The 25,682-nt window shown below is 41.9% G+C and overlaps 1 protein-coding gene across 1 annotated transcript in view; it reads left to right on the forward strand.

The window, feature by feature from the left end:
* The first annotated feature begins 1,812 nt into the window (after positions 1 to 1,812).
* LOC103011787 (aromatase-like) overlaps positions 1,813 to 25,682 on the forward strand; it is a 29,989-nt gene continuing 6,119 nt past the window's right edge. The window contains exons 1-7 of the mRNA XM_007170395.3: positions 1,813 to 1,957; positions 3,963 to 4,113; positions 11,874 to 12,028; positions 14,272 to 14,448; positions 17,226 to 17,340; positions 20,994 to 21,108; positions 21,550 to 21,712. Coding sequence (XP_007170457.2) covers positions 1,813 to 1,957; positions 3,963 to 4,113; positions 11,874 to 12,028; positions 14,272 to 14,448; positions 17,226 to 17,340; positions 20,994 to 21,108; positions 21,550 to 21,712 — 1,021 coding nt within the window. The remainder of the gene's footprint in view (positions 1,958 to 3,962; positions 4,114 to 11,873; positions 12,029 to 14,271; positions 14,449 to 17,225; positions 17,341 to 20,993; positions 21,109 to 21,549; positions 21,713 to 25,682) is intronic.

The raw sequence follows: 25,682 nt of genomic DNA on the forward strand, positions 1-25,682 counted from the left end.
GAGTCTGCCTCAGTCCCGGGAAGCACCAGTCCAGGCAGTTAGCTGGGCAGGGATACTGCCCCACTCACCAGCAGGCCTGCTGCCGAAGGGCACCCTGCGTACCCAGTAGCTCCAGGACTGGCCCTACCCACCAATAGGCCAGCAAAGCCCCAGGGCCTCCAGGACCCTGACACTAGCCATCAGACCCAGGCCCACACACCAGAAGGCCTACATTAGCCCTAAATCCAGCCTCACCAACCATAGGTAGGCCCCAGCACTGGTCCCAGCCACCCTCAGGTTGACACCCACTCCTGAAACCCAGGGCACTGCAGCCAGAGACCCTGGGACCCAGCTCTGCCCACCAGAGGGTCAGCACTAGCCCTGAGGCCCCTCCTCAGCCCTGCCACTGCCCACCAGCCAGCTAACATCTACAACAGAAACTCAGGACCTTGAAGCCAGACACAGAGCCACCCACCAGTGAGTCACCCCTAGGCCTGGGACTGTCCTCACCCATGACTGGGGGGACAACAGCCCTGGGAAAACCATGGCACTGCAGCCAGTTGTGTCGGGGTCTGGTGCACTCACCAGTGGGCTATCACTAGCTCTGGGTCAGCTCAGAGCCCACGGCCACACAGGTCAGGAATTGGCCCTGCCCACCAGTGGGCGTACACCAGGCTCAGATACCCCTAAGCCATGGCTCCACCCATCAACAGGCTGATCCAACTCTGGGAGCCCTGAACCTACTGCTGGCCACCCCAAGACCAAGCTTTGCCCACCACTAGACCAGCATTAGCCCAAGGACCCCCTTTCCCAGGGCTCTGTAGCCAATCATTTCATGACACGGCCCTGCCCACCTACAGGTGGCAGCCTATGCACAAGGCAGGGCCTGGCAACCAACCTGACACAGGTGCAGCTACACCAACCACCACGCCTACAGTAGTCAGCCTGCCACAACAGACAGACCCACGCAGTTCACATAGAGGGCACCACTAAAGCTTACTGCTTGGGTGACCAGTGCGCTGCTGGGCCCCATAGGACATTTGCTCATAAGGCCACTTCTCCAAGATTGGAAACAAAACCAACCTACCAAACACATAGGAATAAAAATGGTGAATTAGGCAAAATCAGGGACCAGAGAAATATGTTCCAAATGAAGGAATAAGATAAAATCCCAAAAGAAGAACTAAGTGAAGTGGAGATAAGCAATCTACATGATAAAGAGTTTAAGGTTATGGTCATAAAGATGGTCAAAAGGTCAGAAGAAGAATGGATGAAGAGAGTGAGAAGTTAGAAGTTTTCCTTCTTACTGGAAAACCTTACTCTTTGGGGGAAGTAATTTTGAACAGGAAAGGGGTGAGGGATTGCTTTTTAAAAAAAAAAATTGATTTGGCCTCCAGGGGAAAAGATTGCCTAAACCAGATGCTGATGAAGTCACAGAATGACTCCACCTCTGTAATGAGCTTCATTTTCATGTATTTTGGTAAGAAATTTGGCTCTCAGTTGAGAATTCAGTCACTCTACCTGTTCAAGGGCAAGACGATAAGGTTCTATCAGACCAAGTGTCTAAACAAAACTGAGACTCTACCAAGGTCAGAAATGCTGCACTTCAAGCCAAAAGATACTGGCTTGGGCTTGCTTGTTTTGACTTGTAACTACAAATTTGTCTTGTCTAAATGTCCAATCATATTATAAAACAAAGCACCTATCTCTACAGTACAGCATCCTCTGAAGCAACAGGAGTCCTAGATGTACCTTTGGGGATTCTCTAATTTTTCTGCCACTCTGATTTCCACAGGACTTTAAATTGCTTCCCCTGAGATCAAGCAACACGAGATGGTTTTGGAAGTGCTGAACTCAGTGCATTATAACGTCACCAGCATGGTGTCCGAAGTTGCGCCTGTTGCCAGCATTGCAATCCTGCTGCTCACTGGCTTTCTTCTCTTGGTTTGGAATTATAAAAACACATCCTCAATACCAGGTAACACAGTCATTTAGTTCTGTATCTAAGGAGAGTGTTTCCTTGGGCTTTTGGTCCATGAGGGTAAAGATAATTTTGCAAGACAGCGAAGAGTAAACCTGAGGAGATGGCTGAAGCCCAAGGCATATTAGCAAATGAACTCAGGTGAACATTTTTCTACCAATTATCTGCATGTGTTAAATGAAAGCATTAAAAAATATCTTAGATAATCCCTTCCAGTCTGCATTTTGTTTCGGTAAAACAGACTTGGTAAAAGTATCCTTTAAAGTAAATTTAAGATGGGGTGGAACAAGGTAAAATTCCAGGTTTTGGATTTTTTTTAATTTAAATTCATTCCAATTTTGGTCTAAAGGTGAAAATGTCTCTGGAATGCCTTCTGTACGCCTTTCTGTCTCCCTCCCACTTTGCCTCATCCATGTCCTCTACCCTCTCCCTTCTTGAACTTATTCCTTCTCTTTATCCCACTCTTCATTTTCTTTTATTCTTGGGTGTGGAGGTGCTGTGAGTACCACCATAAGGGCTGGATGGGACCTGGACAGTGGAAGAAAAATGGGGAACACTATGGCTCCTTTGGAACCTCACACCCTGAAAGAATCTTCCACAAGCTCTGTGGATCAATCAAAAGTAGAGTATAATTATCCAGATAATTCCAGTAGAAACCACACCACTCTACACTATCAGATTAACTCAAAATTCCCAGAAATATCAGACGGTTTTGTAGTTTCTTGGAAAATTCCTCATGGCAGGCATGTGTCCCCAGTCCCATAAAAAATTCTGTAAGTCAATCATCTACATATAATGTTATTAGAACAATCCTAAGGTTAAGACCCTTTGACCCCAAGACTCCCAAACTTGTTTTGGTTATATAGACATTAACAAAGACTTTCCACTAAGGGCAAAAAGAATACCCTGATAATCTTTTCCACATTAACCCAGCTACTTCAAAGTTAAGGAATAAACCTTGTTTGCCAGATTTGGGCTTAGACATCCAATTTAAAATGATTCACTCAAAAACTTAGATTATCTAAATTATCAGCACTGTACTGTCTCAGACAGTTGTGTGAGTTTTGGCTGAACAACTATTTCACTGACAGAATGGAATTAAAGGACTAAGATACAGAAATGGTATAACTTTACAATAAAACTCCTAAAACCATTCCAACAAGCTTTTGACGAACTTTTCACCACCACCACCACTAAAATCAAGCTACCAAGTTCATTCTCTGACACAAGCAACAGCAACTCCCCTGGCTGCTCACCAGATTCACACTCTTCACAATTCTGTCATCGCCTGCGTCAGCAAGGTGTAAGGGCCACGGCTCTTCACTAAAACCACATCACTGGACTCAGACTCTGGTCTAGACACAGATCAGACCACTGCCTCATTCCTCAATGCTTAGCTTTATTTTGTCTAATGAGATTTAGCTTAATATTCTCTTCTTAAACCAAATCCTTTTTGAAGGAAATAAAAAAGGAATGCATGCTTTTTGGGACATTGTCTTTGCAGACCGTGTTTCTCAGTTAAAAAGATGACACCCAAACCACAGACTAATTCAAACCCCCCCATTCCATTGACTGGTGCTTTCAAACCCAAAGTTTTCAGACAAAACTAGGCAGCCAGACAGACCTGTCAGCTTGTCACTTGTCCTGGTTTTCGTGCCTGTTACCAGAGGGACTGATTGACTTGTATTTGAAACTCATTGACACCATTTAACACAGCAAGAATAGAGTAGACACCTATTTCAGTCCGTTCAGACGGAAATGCTTGAGACCAAATGGAACTGGAGTGGTGTAGACTCTGGACTACTTTTTACTCATGGAGCTGTGAAGAGCGTCATGTTAACTTGTGTTGTTGTTTTAATCATTTTATGTGTGTGATTCACCTACATACATCAGAAGATAAAAAAGAACATCCAGATCAAAAGAACAAGAATAGCAGTAATTTAAAGCAATTGCTCTTTTTGGTGTTGCGGAAATACTGATTGTGATCTGATGACTTTCCTAGGTCCTGGCTACTTTCTGGGAATTGGACCCCTCATTTCCTACTGCAGGTTCCTCTGGATGGGGATTGGCAGTGCCTGCAATTACTACAACAAGGAGTATGGTGAATTCGTGAGAGTCTGGATATATGGAGAGGAAACCCTCATTATTAGCAAGTGAGTCTGTTAATAATCGGGGACATATTTAAAAATCAAGGCTGGGATTTTCATATTAAAAACCAAACAAACTTATTTCGATATCTTGATGTCTGTTGCTAAAGATGTGTTTTTACTACTTTTTTTTTCTAATTTTATTTATTTATTTATTTATTTATTTATTCACGGCTGTGTTGGGTCTTCATTTCTGTGCGAGGGCTTTCTCCAGCTGCAGCAAGCGGGGGCCACTCTTTTACTACTTTTTAAATGAAGGATGATGCCTGCAGCTCAGGATCTAGGACAGTGCTTCTCACCCTGGCTGCATATTAAATAACCCAAGGAGTGTTCAAAACCCCACTGCCCTGGCCACAAACCCAACTTTTACAGTCTCCTGGGAAGGAGGGACCCGGGCATCAGTAGTGTTTAGAGCCCCCCAAATGATTGCAATGTGCTACAGAGCTTGAGGAGGAAAAAAGGTAAGAAGCTTCCAGAGCAGAGGGCCTTTCCCTGGGGTTGGGGAAACACCTAAGCAGGTTGGAGGGGTTCTAAGTTTCTTACCCTTAAGTGTAGTTCAGGTGGTAGGAGTGCAAGACTAGACCTGGAGGGAAGAATGAAGCACATGAGAAAGGACCAGAGGACCAGGACAGAAATTGCTCTTAGACACTAGATACTTAGATCACCAGATAAATTCCCAGGAACCCTGACCAGTTGCTGAAATAGGATCCTCGTTACAGTGCAGGTAGCATCTGGCAACACTGCTGTCTTAATTAGGAAAGTGACCTCAGCGACCCTGACAGGGTCAGGTGCTGATTCACGCTGAGAACATGACAAAAACTCACTCTGCCCTTCCCCCAGCTTTCCCAGTTCTTTCCCTTTCCTGTCCTCACTGGCTTTTCTCTGGTTGGAGTCTCTATGTTCTCCTTAATTGCCTCCCAGCTGCTCAATTTTCTTTTTTTTTTAAAATTAATTTATTTATTTTTGGCTGTGTTGGGTCTTCGTTTCTGTGCGAGGGCTTTCTCTAGTTGCGGCAAGCGGGGGCCACTCTTCATCGCGGTGCGCGGCCCTCTCACTATCGCGGCCTCTCTTGTTGCGGAGCACAGGCTCCAGACGCGCAGGCTCAGTAGTTGTGGCTCACAGGCCTAGTTGTGGCTCCGCGGCATGTGGGATCCTCCCAGACCAGGGCTCGAACCCGTGTCCCCTGCATTGGCAGGCGGACTCTCAACCACTGCGCCACCAGGGAAACCCCAGCTGTTCGGTTTTCTTAAGGGATGAGCTCCCCACAGGAATAGGACATGTTTGTCCCCATCTCCTTCCCTTGTCTGCTCTTCAGGTCCTTCCAGAACTTCCCATACCTCTTAAAAAGACCCCACTGGATGTCAGAAAGCTTTCTTTTTCTTTGAATAATATGCCAGGTTTTTTCTCTTTTGAAAATTTTGACGTCTGTAGTTATTACACCTGTGTAGAGATTATGGGCCAACTTTTCCAAGCAGCTTAGTTCTGAAGTGGGGGGCTGCAGAACTTTGGAGCAGGATGGGGTGGGGAGTCAGGCAACAGTGCTGCCAGGATTCTGCCTGAGCAACTGGGGGCTATGGGGAGAGGTCCATCTGATCATCTGTAGATAAACTATGCATGATTCCCCAGGCAGAGATGCTCTAAATTATTGAGGGTCTACAGAAGTTATGCATGACACTGTATGTCATGTGTATATGTTAGTGTTTGTCATGAATATCAAAAATAGAATGTGAATAGCATCCATAAAGAGGAACTGGCATTTAACATGATAATTAGGATGATATTTGGCCATATGTTAGCAATTAACATAACAATTAAGGTTACAGTATTTGTATATCTGTTTTAGTCATTTCTGAATTTATAGGAAATTTATTCTTTTATTCTGTAAACATACATTTATTAGAATTTACTCTATACTAAGCACTGGATGACCCTAAACTACCATAGAAATTATTGGCTCTCCATTCATTCATTAAATAAATATTTATTGAGAACTTATTATGTACAACAGGTATCATGAACAAATCACTCCCAAATCCCTACCCTTGTAGAGGAATATATTGTTACAGTATTAATATACCAACAATAAAAGGCTAAAACATAGTATTATCAGTAGGGTGAACAACTGTCTTGGTTTACGTGGAACCAGAGGATTTCCCACGCTGTGGGATTTTTAAGCTGGGCAAACCAGGATGGTTGTCCACACCATTATCAGGTAGATATGGGCTATACAGAAGATGAGGTGGGTGGAGCAACTCTGGGATGGGGAGAAATCAGGATTCCATTTCAGATATTCTGACTTGACTTGCCTAGTACCGCTGAATAGGATATTAAGAAAGAAGTTCTAACCATTCAGACCTTCGACTGTAGTCAGAAACTAGCAAAGGAGGCTGAGAAGGACAGCCACACAGAGAAGGGAAAACCAGGAGAGCGTGGTGGTCTGAAAGCCAGACGAGAATGCATGTAAGGGAGGATGGAATTGTCAACTATCCAGATAGTGCCACATGACTGGACAGAGATGTGAGCATTGCATTTAGCACCAGGGAGGTCATGGGTGACCTTGACAAGAGCAGCTTCAATGGAGTGCTGGGGGCAAAAGTCTGACCACTGTAGAGAATGGGGAGAGAAGAATTGGAGGCAGCAGGTATAGACACTCTTTCCAGGAGTTTGCCATAAAGGAGGCAGAGAAATGGAACAGAGCTGAAAGGGATGTTTGGTTCAAGGAGTTTTTACTTGTTAAGATACAAGATATTATGACATGTGTGTTTTGATGGAAATGATGAGTTACAGAGGAAAGTGTTGATGCAGCACACAGAAGGAGTGTGCCAGGTGAGATGACAAGGGGGTCCAGGTAACAAGTGGACGTGGCCTTGAAAAGGGACCTGGAAGTTCATCCACAGTAACAGGAGGGAAGGTTGAATATATGGGCACTGATCCTGGTGGTTGGACTTGCAGAGGTTCCAGTTGCTTCTGTTTTCTCAGTAAAATAGGACATAAAGTCTGTAGCTGAAATTAAAGGTGAGGAAGTACAACACTGGGGGACACAGGAGACAGGATATAATAGTCATCCAGGAAAGCGAGAGAACGACTGGACTTGGGAAATGTAGCAGAATTGCCAGCTGCACTAAGGGCCCACTTGAAATTTAACTGAGACCTGCCAGTGTGTGTGTGTGCGTGTGTGTGTGTCCATGTGCATGTATGGTTTTTTCCCCGGCCCCATTCAGCTGCCAGGTGCAAGCACAGAGTAAGCTAAACTGAGAGTTGGATTTAGCCAGGGTTTAGGTTTTACCAGGCAACTAGGACAAAGTAAGCAGAGGGTCAAGGGACATGAGGATGCATGAAAAGGAGAGACTCTAGAGATCGACAAGAAAATATTTTTCCAACTTTCTAGTAAGAAAAGTTCAAATGAACAGGAAAAGTTAGAAGAGCAGTCCTCCGCCTTTTTTCCCCATGACCTTGACCTTCTGAAGAGACCACATCAGTTGTCTTACAGGATGTCCCACATTTCAAATTTCTTTCATTGTCTCATTATGGTGTCACTGAACATATTCTTCTACTCCTGGTATTGCTTATAAACTGAACACTAGGTCTATAGGCTCTATTCGATTCAGGTTAATTGTTGTGTAATAATACGTTCCCGTTAGTCCTAGGCACTTCACATTGCATCACATCAAGAGACCAGGGAAGGTGGTCCCATATCAGTGATACTAAATTTGATCAGCTTAGGGTGGTTACAGTCAGATCTCTTTGTTACAAAGTCTCTTTTTCTCTTGCAGTGACCTCAGTATCAAACCTGGGTAAGGATATTAGAGGGCAAAGGACAGGGAAAACGTGGTAGAATTGATGGAGTGTAAGTCACAGGCACAGAACAGGTCTACACAAGGCACGTGTTTTTTTTTTTTTTAAACATCTTTATTGAAGTATAATTGCTTTACAATGGTGTGTTAGTTTCTGCTGTATAACAAAGTGAATCAGTTATACATATACATATGTTCCCATATCTCTTCCCTCTTGCATCTCCCTCCCTCCCACCCTTCCTATCCCACCCCTCTAGGTGGTCACAAAGCACCGAGCTGATCTCCCTGTGCTATGCAGCTGCTTCCCATTAGCTATCTATTTTACATTTGGTAGCGTATATATGTCCATGACACTCTCTCACCCTGTCACATCTCACCCCTCCCCCTCCCCATATCCTCAAGTCCATTCTCTAGTAGGTCTGTGTCTTTATTCCCGTCTTGCCACTAGGCTCTTCATGGCTTTTTTTTTTCCCTTAGATTCCATATATATGTGTTAGCATACTGTATTTGTTTTTCTCTTTCTGACTTACTTCACTCTGTATGACAGACTCTAACTCCATCCACCTCATTACAAATACCTCCATTTCATTTCTTTTTATGGCTGAGTAATATTCCATTGTATATATGTGCCACATCTTCTTTATCCATTCATCTGTCGATGGACATTTAGGTTGCTTCCATGTCCTGGCTATTGTAAATAGAGCTGCAATGAACATTTTGGTACATGCCTCTTTTTGAACTATGGTTTTCTCAGGGTATATGCCCAGTACTGGGATTGCTGGGTCATATGGTAGTTCTATTTGTAGTTTTTTAAGGAACCTCCATACTGTTCTCCATAGTGGCTGTATCAATTTACATTCCCACCAACAGTGCAAGAGTGTTCCCTTTCCTCCACACCCTCTCCAGCATTTATTGTTTCTAGATTTTTTGATGATGGCCATTCTGACCGGTGTGAGATGATATCTCATTGTAGTTTTGATTTGCATTTCTCTAATGATTAATGATGTTGAGCACTCTTTCATGTGTCTGTTGGCCATCTGTATATCTTCTTTGGAGAAATGTCTATTTAGGTCTTCTGCCCATTTTTGGATTGGGTTGTTCGTTTTTTTGTTATTGAGCTGCATAAGCTGCTTGTAAATCTTGGAGATTAATCCTTTGTCAGTTGCTTCATTTGCAAATATTTTCTCCCATTCTGATGGTTGTCTTTTGATCTTGTTTATGGTTTCCTTTGCTGTGCAAAAGCTTTTAAGTTTCATTAGGTCCCATTTGTTTATTTGTGTTCTTATTTCCATTTCTCTAGGAGCTGGGTCAAAAAGAATCTTGCTGTGATGTATGTCATAGAGTGTTCTGCCTATGTTTTCCTCTAAGAGTTTGATAGTGTCTGGCCTTACATTTAGGTCTTTAATCCATTTTGAGTTTATTTTTGTGCATGGTGTCAGGGAGTGTTCTAATTTCATACTTTTACATGTATCTGTCCAATTTTCCCAGCACCACTTATTGAAGAGGCTGTCTTTTCTCCACTGTATATGCTTGCCTCCTTTATCAAAGATAAAGTGACCATATGTGCGTGGGTTTATCTCTGGGCTTTCTATCCTGTTCCATTGATCTATATTTCTGTTTTTGAAGGCACGTGTTTTTAAATGTTTGGTACCAAATATTCCTTTGATTGTCTCCCCCCTGTTTCTAGTACTCATCAGTCTTGAACCTGACCACAGGTGTGTGAGTTCTTTAAACTCAGAACGGGAGGGTGGCTTTTTCTTTACCACCTAAGGACTTACTTCCTGGCTACTTTTCATTTTGAAGAGATGTTAGGTTTGCCATCTTTGGGGATGTCTTTTGACTTCAGTCACGTTTCAAGAAGAATAATGACCCCAGGGATCAGGCATCTTACACTGCCCACTGTCCCTTCTGAGCTTGGGGACTCACTCTGTCTCTCCTCAGTGGTGAGAACTCCTCACTCTCCCAGCCAGTCAGTCAGTCAGTCAGTCAGTCAGTCAGTCAATGTAACATCTCCCTCACCTGGTGTTACAGGCCAGCCCACACTGTGGGAAGATCTCTAGTGTTCTCCTGAATATCAGGGGAGCTCTGGGCTGACATCCCTAGTTCGTCACCAACCTTCCCTTCTTCACTTTCCTGATTTACTCCAGTTAGATAAAGCCAGCCTACTTTTGATAAGTGACCTTATTTTAAACTGCTCATCCTTGGTGACACTTTGCTTGCTGTGTGTATGACTTCTGTCTTGCCTACTTTGTTCTTTGCCAAGTCAGAGCCTCTGTCTCAGGATAACTGAGATATTGGCGCCCCCTACAGGACAATTGATTTATTCGTTCGCTCTTTATTAATTAACATTTAATTGGGTTGAAGTTTTTAATTGACCAGTAATTCCTCAAAACATATGGACAAACCAATGTGTTTTATGATATACTCAAAAGCTCTAAAGGTCAGAGCAGAAAAATAATATTCTGCTTGTCACCTAATCACTTAAAATTTGTAGATCCGAGTTTGTGAGTAAAGAGTATACAAATTACTTACTTGCTGCTTTGATTATAGAGTGATTTAGGGGATGGTACGAATAGCTAAAATTCTGAAGTCTATTAATTAATAAGAATTTCAGTCCTTTCTATAGCATGATGTCATATACAGGACAAAATTTTATCTATGTATCAGTCAAATTAATTCCCTGGAATACAAATTGAAGTATCTGGATTTGCATATTGAAAATACAATAGAAGAAATAAAGCCACCCCACCTTTTATCCTGAAGAGATTAACTATCCATTTATCCTTTATGCTCTCAAATGTTAAATTATTTAAATGATTGATTTATACTTCCAATGCCATAGCCTAATTTATAATCAATCTTAATAAAACGTCTTCTCAACAAAGTGAGTCTCTCTGCAGAAGAATTCTGTACCACTGTCCTAAGAAGACAATATTCTCTTCACACATGGAGGCCACATGACGTCTTCAGCTAGGATTTTACATGTTGTAATGCTCATTGCCTTATCGTGCCCCAACTAGAGTAGGATTTGGGGCAGGAAGCAAGTCCTGAAGGAGGACATGGGTGGGGAGGGGTTGCCTGCTCCTTCCTAGTTGCTCTGAAGGCCCAGCTCAGGCCTTAACAGCCGGGCCTAGGGGTGGGAATAGAGGGCAGAGCAGTGGAAGAGGAACCAGGAAGTTCAAGGAAGGCTGGGTTCCTGGCAAGGTCCCAGGGTTGCCACAGCAAGGGCTATCTAATGGCTCAGCGTGTCCTATGTCCTGGGAGAACTCTGTGACCCTGGAGACCTTGATGAATCATGATGGATGCAGAGCCCCAAGACAGCTGCTGTCACCACCACAGAGAGCCTTCCAGCCCAGCCCAGCCAGCCAAGTCCAGGGCCAGAGGTGCCCAGGAGATGTCCTTCAGTCCTAGAATGATACACCCCTGGAGGGGCCAGGCCTGATTAGAGCCTCTGGGGGATGGGTGGTACAAGGCAGAACTGTTGCTTCCAAACTAAAGAGATAAGACTTCAGTATTCCAGCAACTTCTGATTATGAGGCTCACTTCTACATAGGGAGCACTGTCTGGAGAGGGGTTGCTTGGGGGCTGGAGGCTCTCAGGAATATGGTGGTGTGGAGGGTTCAGTTTCTTACAGGCTTGCAGCTCTGACAACAGTAGTGGGGAGTATTTTTGTGACTTGGAGTTAGGTACGGGGAAATAACGAATAACTCTGTGTGTGTGTGTGTGTGTGTGTGTGTGTGTGTGTGTTGATCTTTAGTGATGCTCAAACAGAGAGCTAGCAGGTAGAAATGTTTCAACTGGAGAAGGAGGTTCTTGTGCTAACACAAGTGCTTATTTAATCTGAATACTAGAAATTATGCACTGCATTTAGATCAACAGGCGTTTGGTATGAGAGCCACCTGGTAGGCAAATTCATCACACTGAGTTCTCCTGACCCTCAACAAGTAACCCCAAGGTTTGCTTTCTCTGCAGGTCCTCAAGTGTGTTCCACGTAATGAAGCACAATCACTACACATCCCGATTCGGCAGCAAACTTGGGTTGCAGTGCATTGGCATGCATGAGAAAGGCATCATATTTAATAATAATCCAGTCCTCTGGAAAGCTGCTAGAACTTACTTTATGAAAGGTATTCAGATGTCTGGCTACTTTCTGCTCTTTTGTCTATGAATATGCCTTCTTGAAATCATTTTTGACTTCTGCTGCTTCACAGTTTTGAAATAGTAAGAGCTAACATTCATTATACATGTACTATGTAGTAGGCACTGTTTAAGCCCTTGATAACTTTAATCCCACAGCAACCCCATGTGTTAAATACCCTTATCACCTCCATTTTACAACTGAGAAAACTGAGGCATAAAGAGTTTAAATAACTTGCCCAAGTTTCCACCAATAGCAAATGGTAGCACAGGATACAACCCCAGAGCCTACGTATTCACCCAACACAAACTCTGTCCTTCTTGTTGACCCACAAACAATTTCATGAATGTGAAGGAGAATTGGCACCCTATATACTTAAGATTACTTCAGTTAAGAGCTTAGTATGTCAGCCATATAGTTGATTTAGCATAACCAACATGTTTGCTGAATCATTGGCTGACATCCCAGATGTCTTAAGATAGCAATTTACAAATAAATTACAGAATTTTAGAACTGAGAAGAGTTGTATATGTCATTTCATCCAGCCTCTGAGTTTTATACTTAAGGAGTACATTTCTAGAGAGCTTGTGATTTTTCCTCCAGGCAACATAGCCAGGTATGGAGGAGCAGAGACTGGATTACAAACCTCCTTATCTAGTGATTTCCCCCTTTACTATATGCTGCTGGAATGGAAGCCTTTGGCTTCAAACCACACATTCATTATCTTACAGTTTTATGGCTCAAAAGTCTGACATGGGTCTCAGGGGGCTAAAATCAAGGCACTGGCAAGGCTGTGTTCCTTTCTGCAGCCTCTAGGGAGAAAGTGTTTCCTTGCCTTTTCCAGGTTCTAGAGGCTCCCCATTCCTTTTATACGTTTGAAATGTGGTTTATACATTTGAAATGTGGTTTCAAGCTCTTGAACGTAGAGGCAAATCATACATCAGTCTGGGAGTGGCAAATCATGCATCAGTCTGGGAGTGATAAACAAAACCAACCCTTCCATGCAAAGGATTGATTCACTGAGGAATCATTTATCTCACTTGTGAATGTGACAGTCACCCAGGAAACAGCATCCTGACCTTACATATCTCCAGGTCCCTCCTAAAGTCAGAAAGTATGCTGCCAACCCAAACTTCCTTTTTATACATGGGTGGAAATGCTTAGACTCTAGGACCACTCACCAGGTTTCCTTTCTTATTTGCAAAGTGTGCCTTCAGGGGCTTCTGCAGCACAGCTGATTTGTTTTGTTTGAGGGCTCTGACTTTAACAGCAAGTCTGAATAAAAAAGACACACAAAAAAGAGATTACTCCTAAAGAAAGCTTAGAGCAACCTTGAACGAACAGTGAAAGGAGGACTTTAAGAGTTAAACTCATGTTAGACCATCTACCATTAGGACCACTAGATGCTCAGATGGTCAGGAGCCAAGAAAGAGAGAGATCAGAGCCAGTTCACTCTATCTGGTTTCATTCATTCATTCATCTATTCATTCACTCATTCATTCATTCCTCCTTCTGACAAATATATATCGAGGGCCACCCTGTACTATGGACTTGAAGTACAGTGCTAATAGGTTATCACTGTCCCCAGTGTTCCCAGTCCTGTGAAGAAGACTGCTCAACCAACAAAGTTTTGTTTTGTTGTTATGACACTGATTGAGTACAATAAATCTAGATGTAGTTTGAAGAGAAACCAAAATTAAGAGAAGGGTACATTTGGTAATTTATAAGACTAGGACTTTACACGTATGAACTACAATTAAACAGGAAGCACCTTAGATCTAAAAGGTAAGATCCAATTTGAATAGTTCTGTAGCAATATTCTGCCACCCATTGAAACATAAAATATCACCCAAGTGAAATCCAAACCTTCTTTAGAGAGAAATGTACATAATATAGAAAATTACTGATTTGTAATTTATGATCACAAATACTAAATGTTTCATTTGCAATCTCACAAATGATTTGTCATAGGTAGAATAAAAGTTTAATTTTGAATCATTTGTTTTAAAAAGATTTTTCATTCATTCATTCATTCATTTTTAATCATAAAAGTGATACTTTCTAGTAGACAATTAGTAGAATATAGAAAAATGTAAAGAATATGAAAATTTCCACCCATATATTGAATAAAAATTTGTGGTCAGTTAAGCTCCAAACACAAAACACCAAAATTGCCTGATAGTTTGTGTGCCCTGGAGTTGGAGGCGGCTCACTCTGACGTGTACCCTTCAGCTTTGTCTGGCCCCGGCCTGGTGCGCATGGTGACCGTCTGTGCTGATTCCATCACCAAGCATCTGGACAGGCTGGAGGAGGTCCGCAACGAGTTGGGCTACGTGGACGTGTTGACCCTCATGCGGCGCATCATGCTGGACACCTCTAACAAGCTCTTCCTGGGGATCCCCTTGGACGGTACTGAAATTTTCACTTTTTAAAAAACATGTATTTATTTATTTATTTATTTAGGCTGTGTTGGGTCTTCGTTGCTGTGCACGGGCTTCCTCTAGCCGTGGCGAGCAGGGGCCACTCTTCGTTGCAGTGCACAGGCTACTCTTCATTGCGGTGTACAGGCTTCCCATTGCTGTGGCCTCTCCTACTGCAGAGCACGGGCCCCAGGCACGCAAGCTTCAGCAGCCGCGGCAGGCGGGCTTCAGCAGTTGTGGCCCGCGGACTCCAGAGCGCAGGCTCAGCAGCTGCGGCGCACGGGCCCAGCCGCTCAGCGACACTTGGGATTCTCCCGGACCAGGGCTCAAACCCGCGTCCCCTGCACCGGCAGGCGGACTCCCAACCACTGCGCCACCAGGGAAGCCCTGAAATTTTCATTCTTATGACTTGACATTCAGCCCTGTATTAAACAGGGCATGAGAACGATAACGGACTCAAGCAAAGATATGCTCTTTTGCATACTGCTCTTCTTTAAACCCTTCTAAGTATTCCCAAATATTTTTCCTGGTATGTCTGCCTTGTTCACTTATAAGGTCATAAATATCCACAGCAGGGGCCATCTTCTATTTCTTTTGTATCTCTCTTCATTGCTCTAGGAAATAGGATTCTACCCACAGCTGAAATTTAATAGATGTGATCATTTGATTTGGTCATAAATATATCCTACCACCAAACCTATGTATTTAACCATTACCAACCATTCTTTTGGGCATGATATATACATATAAATGTGTATATATGTATGTATATTTATATATATACACACACATACAAACACATATACACATTCCATCTATCTACACACACACATAAATGTACATACACACCTCTCTCTCAAAGTCACTAAGTATGAAAATTTTGACTCTATATGATGATAAGGGTACTGAGGCTGCTGGAAATGATGATAACTAACATTAATTTAGTGTCTACTATGTGCCAAGCAGTATAAAAAGTTGCTTCACATAAACTTTGTCACTTAGCATTTATAACAATCCTGGCAAGATGTCTCACTCAAGAAACTGCTTTCCTCACTATATTACAGAAACAAATATTAAACACATACATGCAACTCTACCGCCAACAAAAGAACAAACATTATTCATGTGGATTCATTCCATTCTGCTGCTGTCAGCTTAATGTAATGTCTCCTGACTTGATTTCTAGCAGTGTTCATTGATTCATACATTCATTCAACTAATATTTATTGATTGCCTATTTTATGCCAGGCTTAGGTTCTGGGGATAGACCAGTGGACAAGACAAAGTCCTTGCCTTCAAACAGTTTACATCCTAGTGGGTATATGGACAGTAAACAACTAACTATCTAGTAATATATTAGGCTACAATAAGTACCTTAAAAAAAACAAAGCAGGGCAAAGGGCTAGAAAGTGAAGGGGGAGGTCAGTGTGAGGCTGAAGCTCTTGTGGAGAGAAAGGGTGGTCAGGAAGGCCTCTGTGGAGAGGATGTCTGAAAATAGCCCCAAATGAAGTGTGACGATGAGCCACGTGCAGATCTGAGGGAAGAACATCACAGGCATAAGAACAAGGCACGATTTTCACACTTGCCCAGACCAACTGAGCTATCACACCTGCTCCCTGATTGACCACATTTGGACAAGCAGACAAGCGATAAGCCCTCCCTTTCTCTGCTCCACTCTCCCCGCCTCATCTCCCCGGCTCTTTAATGATTCCTTACCAGAGTCATAGGAACCCCAGCTGATTGACATTAGGATGGGAGCCCCATTCACTCTGAGGACATTAGTCACAGCCTCTTGCCTCATCCCCTTTCACACAGGGACTCAAAGTCCTGTTTGCCTGTTCCACGCACATCTCTCCTAAGGTATGACAGGTACCTATTTTAGAAGTCCCTGCTCCTTGGTTCCCCACTGGCCTTGATTCTTAGGAGGGATCAAGCAAAGGGAATTGTACAGCTCTCTGTTAACTTATGGATGCAGACTGTGGTCTAAGAACCTGCATAACCCATACAGACTTATGTGTATTTCCCTCTGCTCACCGGGTCCTTCTTAAACTCTCAATTGGCCTGAGGGACCCAGTGCACCAAAGAGGAAAGGACATGGCCCTGAAGTCAGATAGAACTGAGCTCCAGCCTAGGGACTTCCTGCCACTCTGGCTGTATGGTGTTGGGCAAGCTTCTTCATTTCTGTGAACTGCAGTTTCTGCATCTTCATGTCTCTTGCCTTCTCTTGTATATAATTTGAAAAAAGCAGGGGTTTTCTTTTCTCTAGTATTCAATTTAATTCAAGAACATCCGTTAAGATCTGACTGTGCACAAGACTCAGGACAAGGCATTGAAGATCCCAAGATGAATTCCACACTCTGAACCGAAATATAAACAACAGAGTGGGGAGGCTTTTTGCCTTTCCAGGTGCCAGAATTGAGGCCATAACAGCATTAATTACTTCTCATTTCCCACGGTCAGGAAAACAGAAGGTGTTGGTGGCTCAGCCAAGGAGAAGGATGTGACATTCTAGGTTGTGTCTCTGACGCAAACATGAAAACTGGCAAATCTCTGGTTAACGTGGTCAATTTAGATGCCAAGCAGAATAAATTACTGTTGATTTGTTTAGTGGCATTCATGTGGCTGAAACACCCAGTGAAAGTGGCACCTTGCCCTGCTTAGAGTCCCAGATGGTAGGAGAGTCTACAGGGGATCTTCTCTGAGCAGTGTACCATTCTTGGGCTCACATTTTTGCTCATCTGTTCTGATCTTTTTCTGTTTTTCCAGAAAGGGCCATCGTGGTTAAAATCCAGGGTTATTTTGATGCATGGCAAGCTCTCCTTCTCAAACCAGACATCTTCTTTAAGATTTCTTGGCTATGCAGAAAGTATGAAAAGTCTGTGTAAGTAACATATTTTGGAATATTTATTGCTGAGATTGCATTGATCTGTGTTGTGTCTTAGTTATTGCTGGCCTCTTCGGCAAGCTTTCTCCTCTCCAGAACCGCAAGGGAGCTCTTAAGCTGCTGGTGAAGCACTTCTTACAGTAATTTGGCAGCATGTGGCCAGACCACAGAGAAAAGGAAGACTTTGGCCCAGGGCAGTTTTCCCCTAGGAGGCTGAGAGCTCCATCTCTGGAACTAGGACACTGCTGTGTATTTTGAGTTGAAGAGAAGGGTTGGCTGAACCTATCCTTATCATTAGTCAAAATTCTCTTTGCATGTCTGGAAAAATGGAAACATAATTCATTTTATTGTTGTGTTGCTTCTGAATGAATTTAACTTAATTCAACTTGTAAGAATTGACAGTAGTTGCAAGAGAATTTTTTCATGATGAACTTTTATAAGATGTTTGTTTAGTTATGCATTTAATATCTTGGGGGATCCTAAATCTGTCATTAAATGGCTTTGCTTTGATCTCAGACTAGTCTAGCAGAGGACTAGACAAATGCCCAATGACCTATTGGATAATCAATGAGTTTTTAGAGTGTAAGTAGCCAGCCACTATGCATGCCACCTCTAACCACCAGTGGAAAGCACAGGGGATCTAGAGATAGACAGACCTGGTTTGTATCCTATCTCTAGCACTTAGTAACCAAATGTCCTTGGGAAGTTCTTTAAAGTAAAATATAACATACCCTCCATGGTGGCAATACAGGTTAATGAGATCCTCTATGTAGGGCAATCAGCACAGAGCATGACACATAGTAGGCAGTAAACATGTTAGCTTTCCCCATCCCTCTGTTCATATCCTTCCCAGATGTCCCTGACTATATTAAATTCTCCATCTCTACAATTTCCCAAACTTGTTTGAAGAGCTAACTTCATCCTGTTTGCGTGTTTTGAAATTCAGTAATATTAGTCTCCAGGAAGTCAGCTTGATGTTGCTTTATATATTTCAAGTGGATGATGAGTATCAGGTGGATGATTTGGACAGTTGGTCCTTCAAACATTTCTCTTTGTTTCTACCGGAGCTTATTGTGACTTGAATCGATAAGATAAATGGTTCATCTCTTCACTGCTCTCAGAATTTGTGGTTGTCTAAAGAGTCTTATTGGTCCGCAGTTAAACTTGGTCATTAGTTTAGCTTCAGTATGGTCAGCAGGCCCATAGAAACTTATAACATGAAACTGTATAACAGTTTCTCTTTGGTTTCTTTAAAATTATCTCAACAATATTCCCTCTCTATATAAATTTGCCAATGGTTAGTGAACTATGTAATATCTCCTCTGATCTAGAGCAGTAAAGACCTAGAGAAACCTTTTAATCTCCTTCCCCTGCATGCCTTTGCAATAATGCCAATACTTTTTTTATTGAGGCATAATTGACATATAACATTACGTTAGTTTCAGGTGTACAGCCTGATTCAATATCTGAATATATTGAGAAATGTTCATCACAATTAATCTAGTTAACATCTTTCACCATACATAGTTACAAAACTTTTTTCTTGTGATGAGAACTTTTAAGATCTACTCTCTTAGCAACTTTTAAATATGTAATACTGTATATTAACTGTAGTCACCATGCTGTACATTACATCCCCATGATTTATTGATCATATAACTGGAAGGAAGTTTGTACCTTTGATCCCCTTCACCCATTTCACACCCAACCTACCCCCAGCACCCATGGCAATCACCAATCTCTTCTTGTAAAACTGAGGTTGGGATTTCTCCTTTTGTCATTGTTTTTTTAAGATCCCACATATAAGAGAGATCATATAGAATTTGTCTTTCATGCCAATATTTTAAAAAATATATTTATGTAAAGGTTTCTGGGACATCTACTTCCATCCCTATTTATTCAATTTTACATTTTTCCCTCTTTGAATTCCCAGTATTAGAGCAGTATTGTTTTCTACTTTTTGTTTTGTCAAATGTAGGCTTTTCAGTCTCAGAATACATTAAATAAGTGTCTGAGGCCTGGACTAGGAACCTAGCCACCATTATTTTGGTACAAACAGAGGAATTCTTGCAATATAATTTGTAAGTCAGAGACTTCCTATTTCCTGGAAACTGACATTTAACTCAATTCTCTTAGTTTTTAATGACATACAAATTCAAATACATACATTTAAGCAGAAGCAAATTTTAACCTGAATAGGGGGAATCCCAGTGGATATTCAGAGGCCCCTGACTCTGGCCCAGGGAGGAAGGAGATGCTTAGAAGTGGATGCAGCTCCATCAAGAAATTCTCTAGGAATTCAAAGTCTAGGGGCATTTCAATACAACCCAGGCCATTTGGGGGCCATTGTTTAGGTAGGAATGCTATGAGCATTCTAGCCCATTATTGAATAAATGTAGGAGATACTCAACAAATATTTGCTGAACAAATGGATGGGTAGATAAATGAATAAATGTGAATATATCCCTGCTGTATATTTGGAATGGTGTGTGTGTGTGTGTGTGTGTTTGTGCACGTGCCTATAAAGCATACTCACAGATATACACAATAGTAGGCATCCTTATTTAGAATGACACAATGAAAATACTACCCTGAAGAATATCTCTCAGAATGTTTAAACATTTTCCTTGAGATGCCCCCCCAAAAAACTTTCAAAGATAGGAGGTATCTTAAAGAATCCTCCGTTACTTTTCCTGCTGAACTGGAGTAAACATAGAGGCTATTTAGGTCAACAGAGTATTTAAGTGTGTAGGCAACTGTGTCAACAAGAATTTGAAAGGAAGATTTATTGTACATTTAACATAATACAGAATACTGTTCCCTGAGATTGGGGAACAATACAATTATACATGAATGCATACACTTAAAGACAAAGTCAAAGATAACAGAATTGAGATCTCAAGGTGGCCTTATTGTTCATCTAGCCTGATCCCTTCACTTTAAAAGAGACATAAGACTCAGAGACTTAAACTAGGTTATGTGGAACGACAACAACCTGGACCAGAACCTGACCCTTTGTCCAAGGTGTTTTTCCCTCCTCCACACTGTCAAAATGCATATGCACACTGATGCAGCCAGTCATTCGTTCAACAAAGATTTACTTAGTGTTACTGTGAGGCAGAAACTGCAAGGGATGAGATAAGTATCAGGAAAAATACTTCCTGTGTAGAAGAGGAACCTCAAACTCAATAGTCTTCCAGACTATGCAGATAAAAGTGGGCTGGGTGGATGTAAGACACAGGAAAATGCAGGTGCCCATGGCAGACTGGAGAGTGCATGCTCCCACTAAAGGCATTCACTGGCTTTGGTTTTTGATGTTTAACTTAAGCACTGTGCTGTCCCAATCAAATAGCAGAAAACATAATTGGACTTAGCCATTTGGTACCAGTTTTCAACCCTTAACTACAGTTACAGCCTTGATTTTGCTACCACTGCTGAGATATCTGGGCTAACTTTGGTTCCTTAACATGATATAATGTGTATGTAATTTAAGGATATTTGTGAAGAATTAAGTATAAATTCAGTTATTCATGAGCACTAATGGCTTCCACTAAAGCAGATCATTTTATTTTTAAACATGGCAAACAAATCCATTTATCTAGATGTCATATCTGTGTACAAGTAGATAATATTTACACTGCTTTTTCCAGCAAGGAGCTGAAAGACGAAATGGAAATTCTGGTAGAAAAAAAAAGACGCAGGATTTTCATAGCAGAGAAACTGGAAGACTCTATGGATTTCGCCACTGAGTTGATTTTGGCTGAGGTACAGACCTGAACTACCCATAATTCCCATACAACATATGTGTATGACTGTTTGTATCAGTGTCTAAAAATTCTCTCCTGTTAATTGTTGCATGTTTCTGCTTTTGACTATATACTCCAGTATTTCTATAATGCCCAATCCAATAGCCCCCTATTAGACAATCAGGTAAGATTGACCTTTCATACTGAAACTTCTGTGTTTCTGCACAATAAAAATATGAAAACTGGGGAGTCTAAAGACACTAAACACATAGGTATTTGGTTAAGTTCTTCAGCTTTGAGCTGAAGATTGTTAATGCAAATGTCCATCATCCGTCCCAGAGACACATAGTTTCTATGATTTCATTTTGTTGAGGTTATTAATCCTTGAGTGCCACCTGCCCTCCTGTTCTGAACCGTTCATTCACGTTGCCAATGTTTCTCCCTGCTTTCAATTGTTCAGAAACGTGGTGACCTGACAAGAGAGAATGTGAACCAGTGCGTATTGGAAATGCTGATCGCAGCGCCGGACACCATGTCTGTCTCTGTGTTTTTCATGCTGCTTCTCATTGCAAAGCACCCCCAAGTTGAAGAGGCAATAATGAAGGAAATCCAGACTGTTGTTGGTAAGAATTTATCAAGCAAACAATAGAGATTAGAAAACAATTCCTTCTGAATATCAGCTTCTAGGTCCTAAGAATCTTATGTCAAAATCTTTATTAGAATCCACCCAGAGAACAATAGAGCAAGTCAATGTGTCATATTTTCATTATGCCGGACAGGTTTCTGTGTTTTTCTGATATAAAAAAAAATACATGCTCGTTGGGAAAAAATCCAAATAATAGAGACATGTATAAAGCAGAAAGTAATATTTCCTGATCCCTTCCACTCTCCTTCCCATTCCCCAGGGGGAATCACTGTTAATATTTTGATGTGTATTCTTCAAGGTCTTTTTTGATGGGCACATAAACACATATATGCAGTTCTATTTGTCTGTGTTTAAAAAAACATGGGATCATCCACAAGGATTTGCTACCTTATCAGTGACAAAAGGCTTTTGAGGGTCCACCCAGGGAAATGGCTATCATTTATTGCAGTGTTTCTGGGTTTCAAGCAGCCCGTTCTTCCAGGTGGTGGCAGAGGGAGGAGGAAAGGGTGATGATAGCAGAGGCAGGGGAGCGATCAGTTTCCCTCCCCCACCCTCTCCTCCTCCTCTGCAGGAGAGCCTCCAGGTCCCTGCTCAGCTCTTCCCAACTCCACCCCCTCCCTCCTCTGCCTCTGCTTCAGCATCACTCTGCCACTGCTTCTGATATCCCCACCCTTCCCTGGAGACACTGCCACGTTCAGAAGAAGTCAGAATTGCTTTCTGGAGAAAACAGAATGCCTTATTTGGAATGTGCTTCACATAAGTAATCTCTTTAGGAACACATTTCAGACACATGCGAAGGGGTATCAGTAATGATATAGATTTTTCTATCTTGACTTTACAGGTCTCTGTGAAACAACCTATTTTGTTGTTAAAAGGCACCATGTATTTCTTAAACTTTTTATCTTATTTATCTTTAAAACCATTTGAGTCCTGCTTGAAATAGATGACATTGGGAAATTTCATACATGGATTAAATATGTGAAAGGGTTCTGCAGACACGTTGCCATAGGAGGGCCACTGCCTGGGAAGGTAGATAGCAAGGAGCCAGAATGACATCCAGGTTTCAAATTCTGGAATGTTTTCCTGAAAGCACCCTTTTCAGGTTATGGGTTCTGTGCCAGGCGCAAGGGCACCGCGGTGAACAAGCCAGTGCCATCCCTGCAGTCCTGGGGCTCTCAGTCTCGTGAGAAAAAGAGAATTCAAGAAACAAGCTCAGTGGAGTGAGAGAGAGAGAGTCACAGAATGATGGGGATACAGGCAACACAGGGGAAATTGCTCTTGAGATCATAAACCTTTAATACAATTTCCTTGAGAGGTGAAAAGTGCTTGTGCCCCATGATATCCCCCTGACACGACAGTCCTCTTGAAAGATAAAACTGGGACAACCGGGGCTTCCCTGGTGGCGCAGTGGTTGAGAATCTGCCTGCTAATGCAGGGGACACGGGTTCGAGCCCTGGTCTGGGAAGATCCCACATGCCGCAGAGCAGCTAGGCCCGTGAGCCACAATTACTGAGCCTGCGTGTCTGGAGCCTGTGCTCCGCAACAAGAGAGGTCGCGATAGTGAGAGGCCCGTGCAACACGATGAAGAACGGCCCCCACTTGCCACAACTAGAGAAAGCCCTCGCACAGAAACGAAGACCCAACACAGCCATAAATAAATAAATAAAAATTAAAAAAAAAAACAAAAAAAAAACCTGGGACAACCACTAGTACCTGTATACTTGTTCCCCCTAGACCCACAAGACTAGTAATTACTTCTAAAAGTATGCCTTTTGTTACCTTCTCCATCATCTGCCTTCTAACTCCCCACCACAGATAAATACACCCATTAGACTCTTACTGTGTTCAAAAAGCAGTACGTGAGGGGCTGTGTTGTTAAAGTTCTCTAACCAAGTGACACCACTCCTGAATAACCTAACTGTACAGGAGACAGAACTGCCTGAGGACCCTGGGTTGACTTTCATTCTGCAAAAACAGTACCCCATTTCAGGATGCTTTGAAGCTTTGCCAATTCTGAGAGTAATCCAAGCCTCTTTGACAAGTGTCGAGCCAAGCTGAGACAATGGAGGTGTCCATCAATCCCCAGCTCACCTGGAGCTGATGAGGCACCCCATTTGTTTTGGTGGAGAGACGGCATTCTTGCCACTCTACGACCCCAGGTTGTCCTTGATGAGATGAGAAGGAGAGACTAACAGTGATATTTTCTCTTTTTTTTTAAATTTTCTTTACTTTTTTATACAAAAGTTTTTTATTAGTCATCCATTTCATACACATCAACGTATACATGTCAATCCCAATCTCCCAATCCATCACACCACCACCCGCACCCCCTGCTGCTTTCCCCCCTTGGTGTCCATACATTTGTTCTCTACATCTGTGTCTCAATTTCTGCCCTGCACACCAGTTCATCTGTAGCATTTTTCTAGGTTCCAAATATAGGTGTTAATATACGATATTGGTTTTTCTCTTTCTTACTTCACTCTGTATGACAGTCTCTAGATCCATCCATGTCTCTACAAATGACCCAATATCGTTCCTTTTCATGGCTGGGTAATATTCCATTGTATAATTGTACCACATCTTCTTTATCCATTCATCTGTCGATGGGCATTTAGGTTGCTTCCATGACCTGGCTATTGTAAATAGTGCTGCAATGAACATTGGGGTGCATGTGCCTTTTTGAATTATGGTTTTCTGTGGGTATATGCCCGGTAGTGGGATTGCTGGGTCATATGGGAATTCTACTTTTAGTTTTTTAAGGAACCTCCATACTGTTCTCCATAGTGGCTGTATCAATTTACATTCCCACCAACAGTGCAAGAGGGTTCCATTTTCTCCAAACCCTCTCCAGCATTTGGTGTTTGCAGATTTTCTGATGATGCCCATTCTAACTGATGTGAGGTGATACCTCATTGTAGTTTTGATTTGCATTTCTCTAATAATTAGTGATGTTGAGCAGCTTTTCATGTTCTTCCTAGCCATCTGTATGTCTTCTTTGGAGAAATGTCTGTTTAGGTCTTCTGCCCATTTTTGGATTGGGTTGTTTTTTTCTTTAATATTGAGCTTCATCAGCTGTTTATACATTTTGGAGATTAATCCTTTGTCCAATGACTCATTTGCAAATATTTTCTCCAATTCTGAGGGTTGTGTTTTTGTCTTGTTTATGGTTTCCTTTGCTGTGCAAAAGCTTTGAAGTTTCATTAGGTCCCATTTGTTTATTTTTGTTTTTATTTCCATTACTCAAGGAAGTGAATCAAAAAATATCTTGCTGTGATTTATGTCAAAGAGTGTTCTTCCTATGTTTTCCTCTAAGAGTTTGATAGTGTCCAGTCTTATATTTAGGACTCTAATCCATTTTGAGTTTATTTTTGTGTATGGTGTTAAGGAGTGTTCTAATTTCATTCATTTACATGTAGCTGTCCAGTTGTCCCAGCACCACTTATTGAAGAGACGGTCTTTTCTCCATTGTATATCCTAGCCTCCTTTGTCATAGATTACTTGACCATAGGTGTATGGGTTTATCTCTGGGCTTTCTATCTTGTTCCATTGATCTATATTTCGGTTTTTGTGCCAGTACCATATTGTCTTGATCACTATAGCTGTGTAGTATAGTCTGAAGTCAGGGAGTCTGATTCCTCCAGCTCTGTTCTTTTCCCTCAAGACTGCTTTGGCTATTCAGGGTCTTTTGTGTCTCCATACAAATTTTAAGATTTTTTTGTTCTAGTTCTGTAAAAAATGCCATTGGTAATTTGATAGGGATTGCACTGAATCTGTAGATTGCTTTGGGCAGTATAGCCATTTTCACAATATTGATTCTTTTTTTTTTTTTGCAGTTGACAAGAAAATTAGTTATTTCTGAGATATACATTTTAAAGTAACAACTAGGATTATGACTTATAACATTATACCAGAACATATAAGATTTTTAGAAATTTCATGTGTTAATG

This window comes from Balaenoptera acutorostrata, chromosome 3 (assembly GCF_949987535.1).
Source record: "Balaenoptera acutorostrata chromosome 3, mBalAcu1.1, whole genome shotgun sequence".
NCBI classification, from domain to species: domain Eukaryota; kingdom Metazoa; phylum Chordata; class Mammalia; order Artiodactyla; family Balaenopteridae; genus Balaenoptera; species Balaenoptera acutorostrata.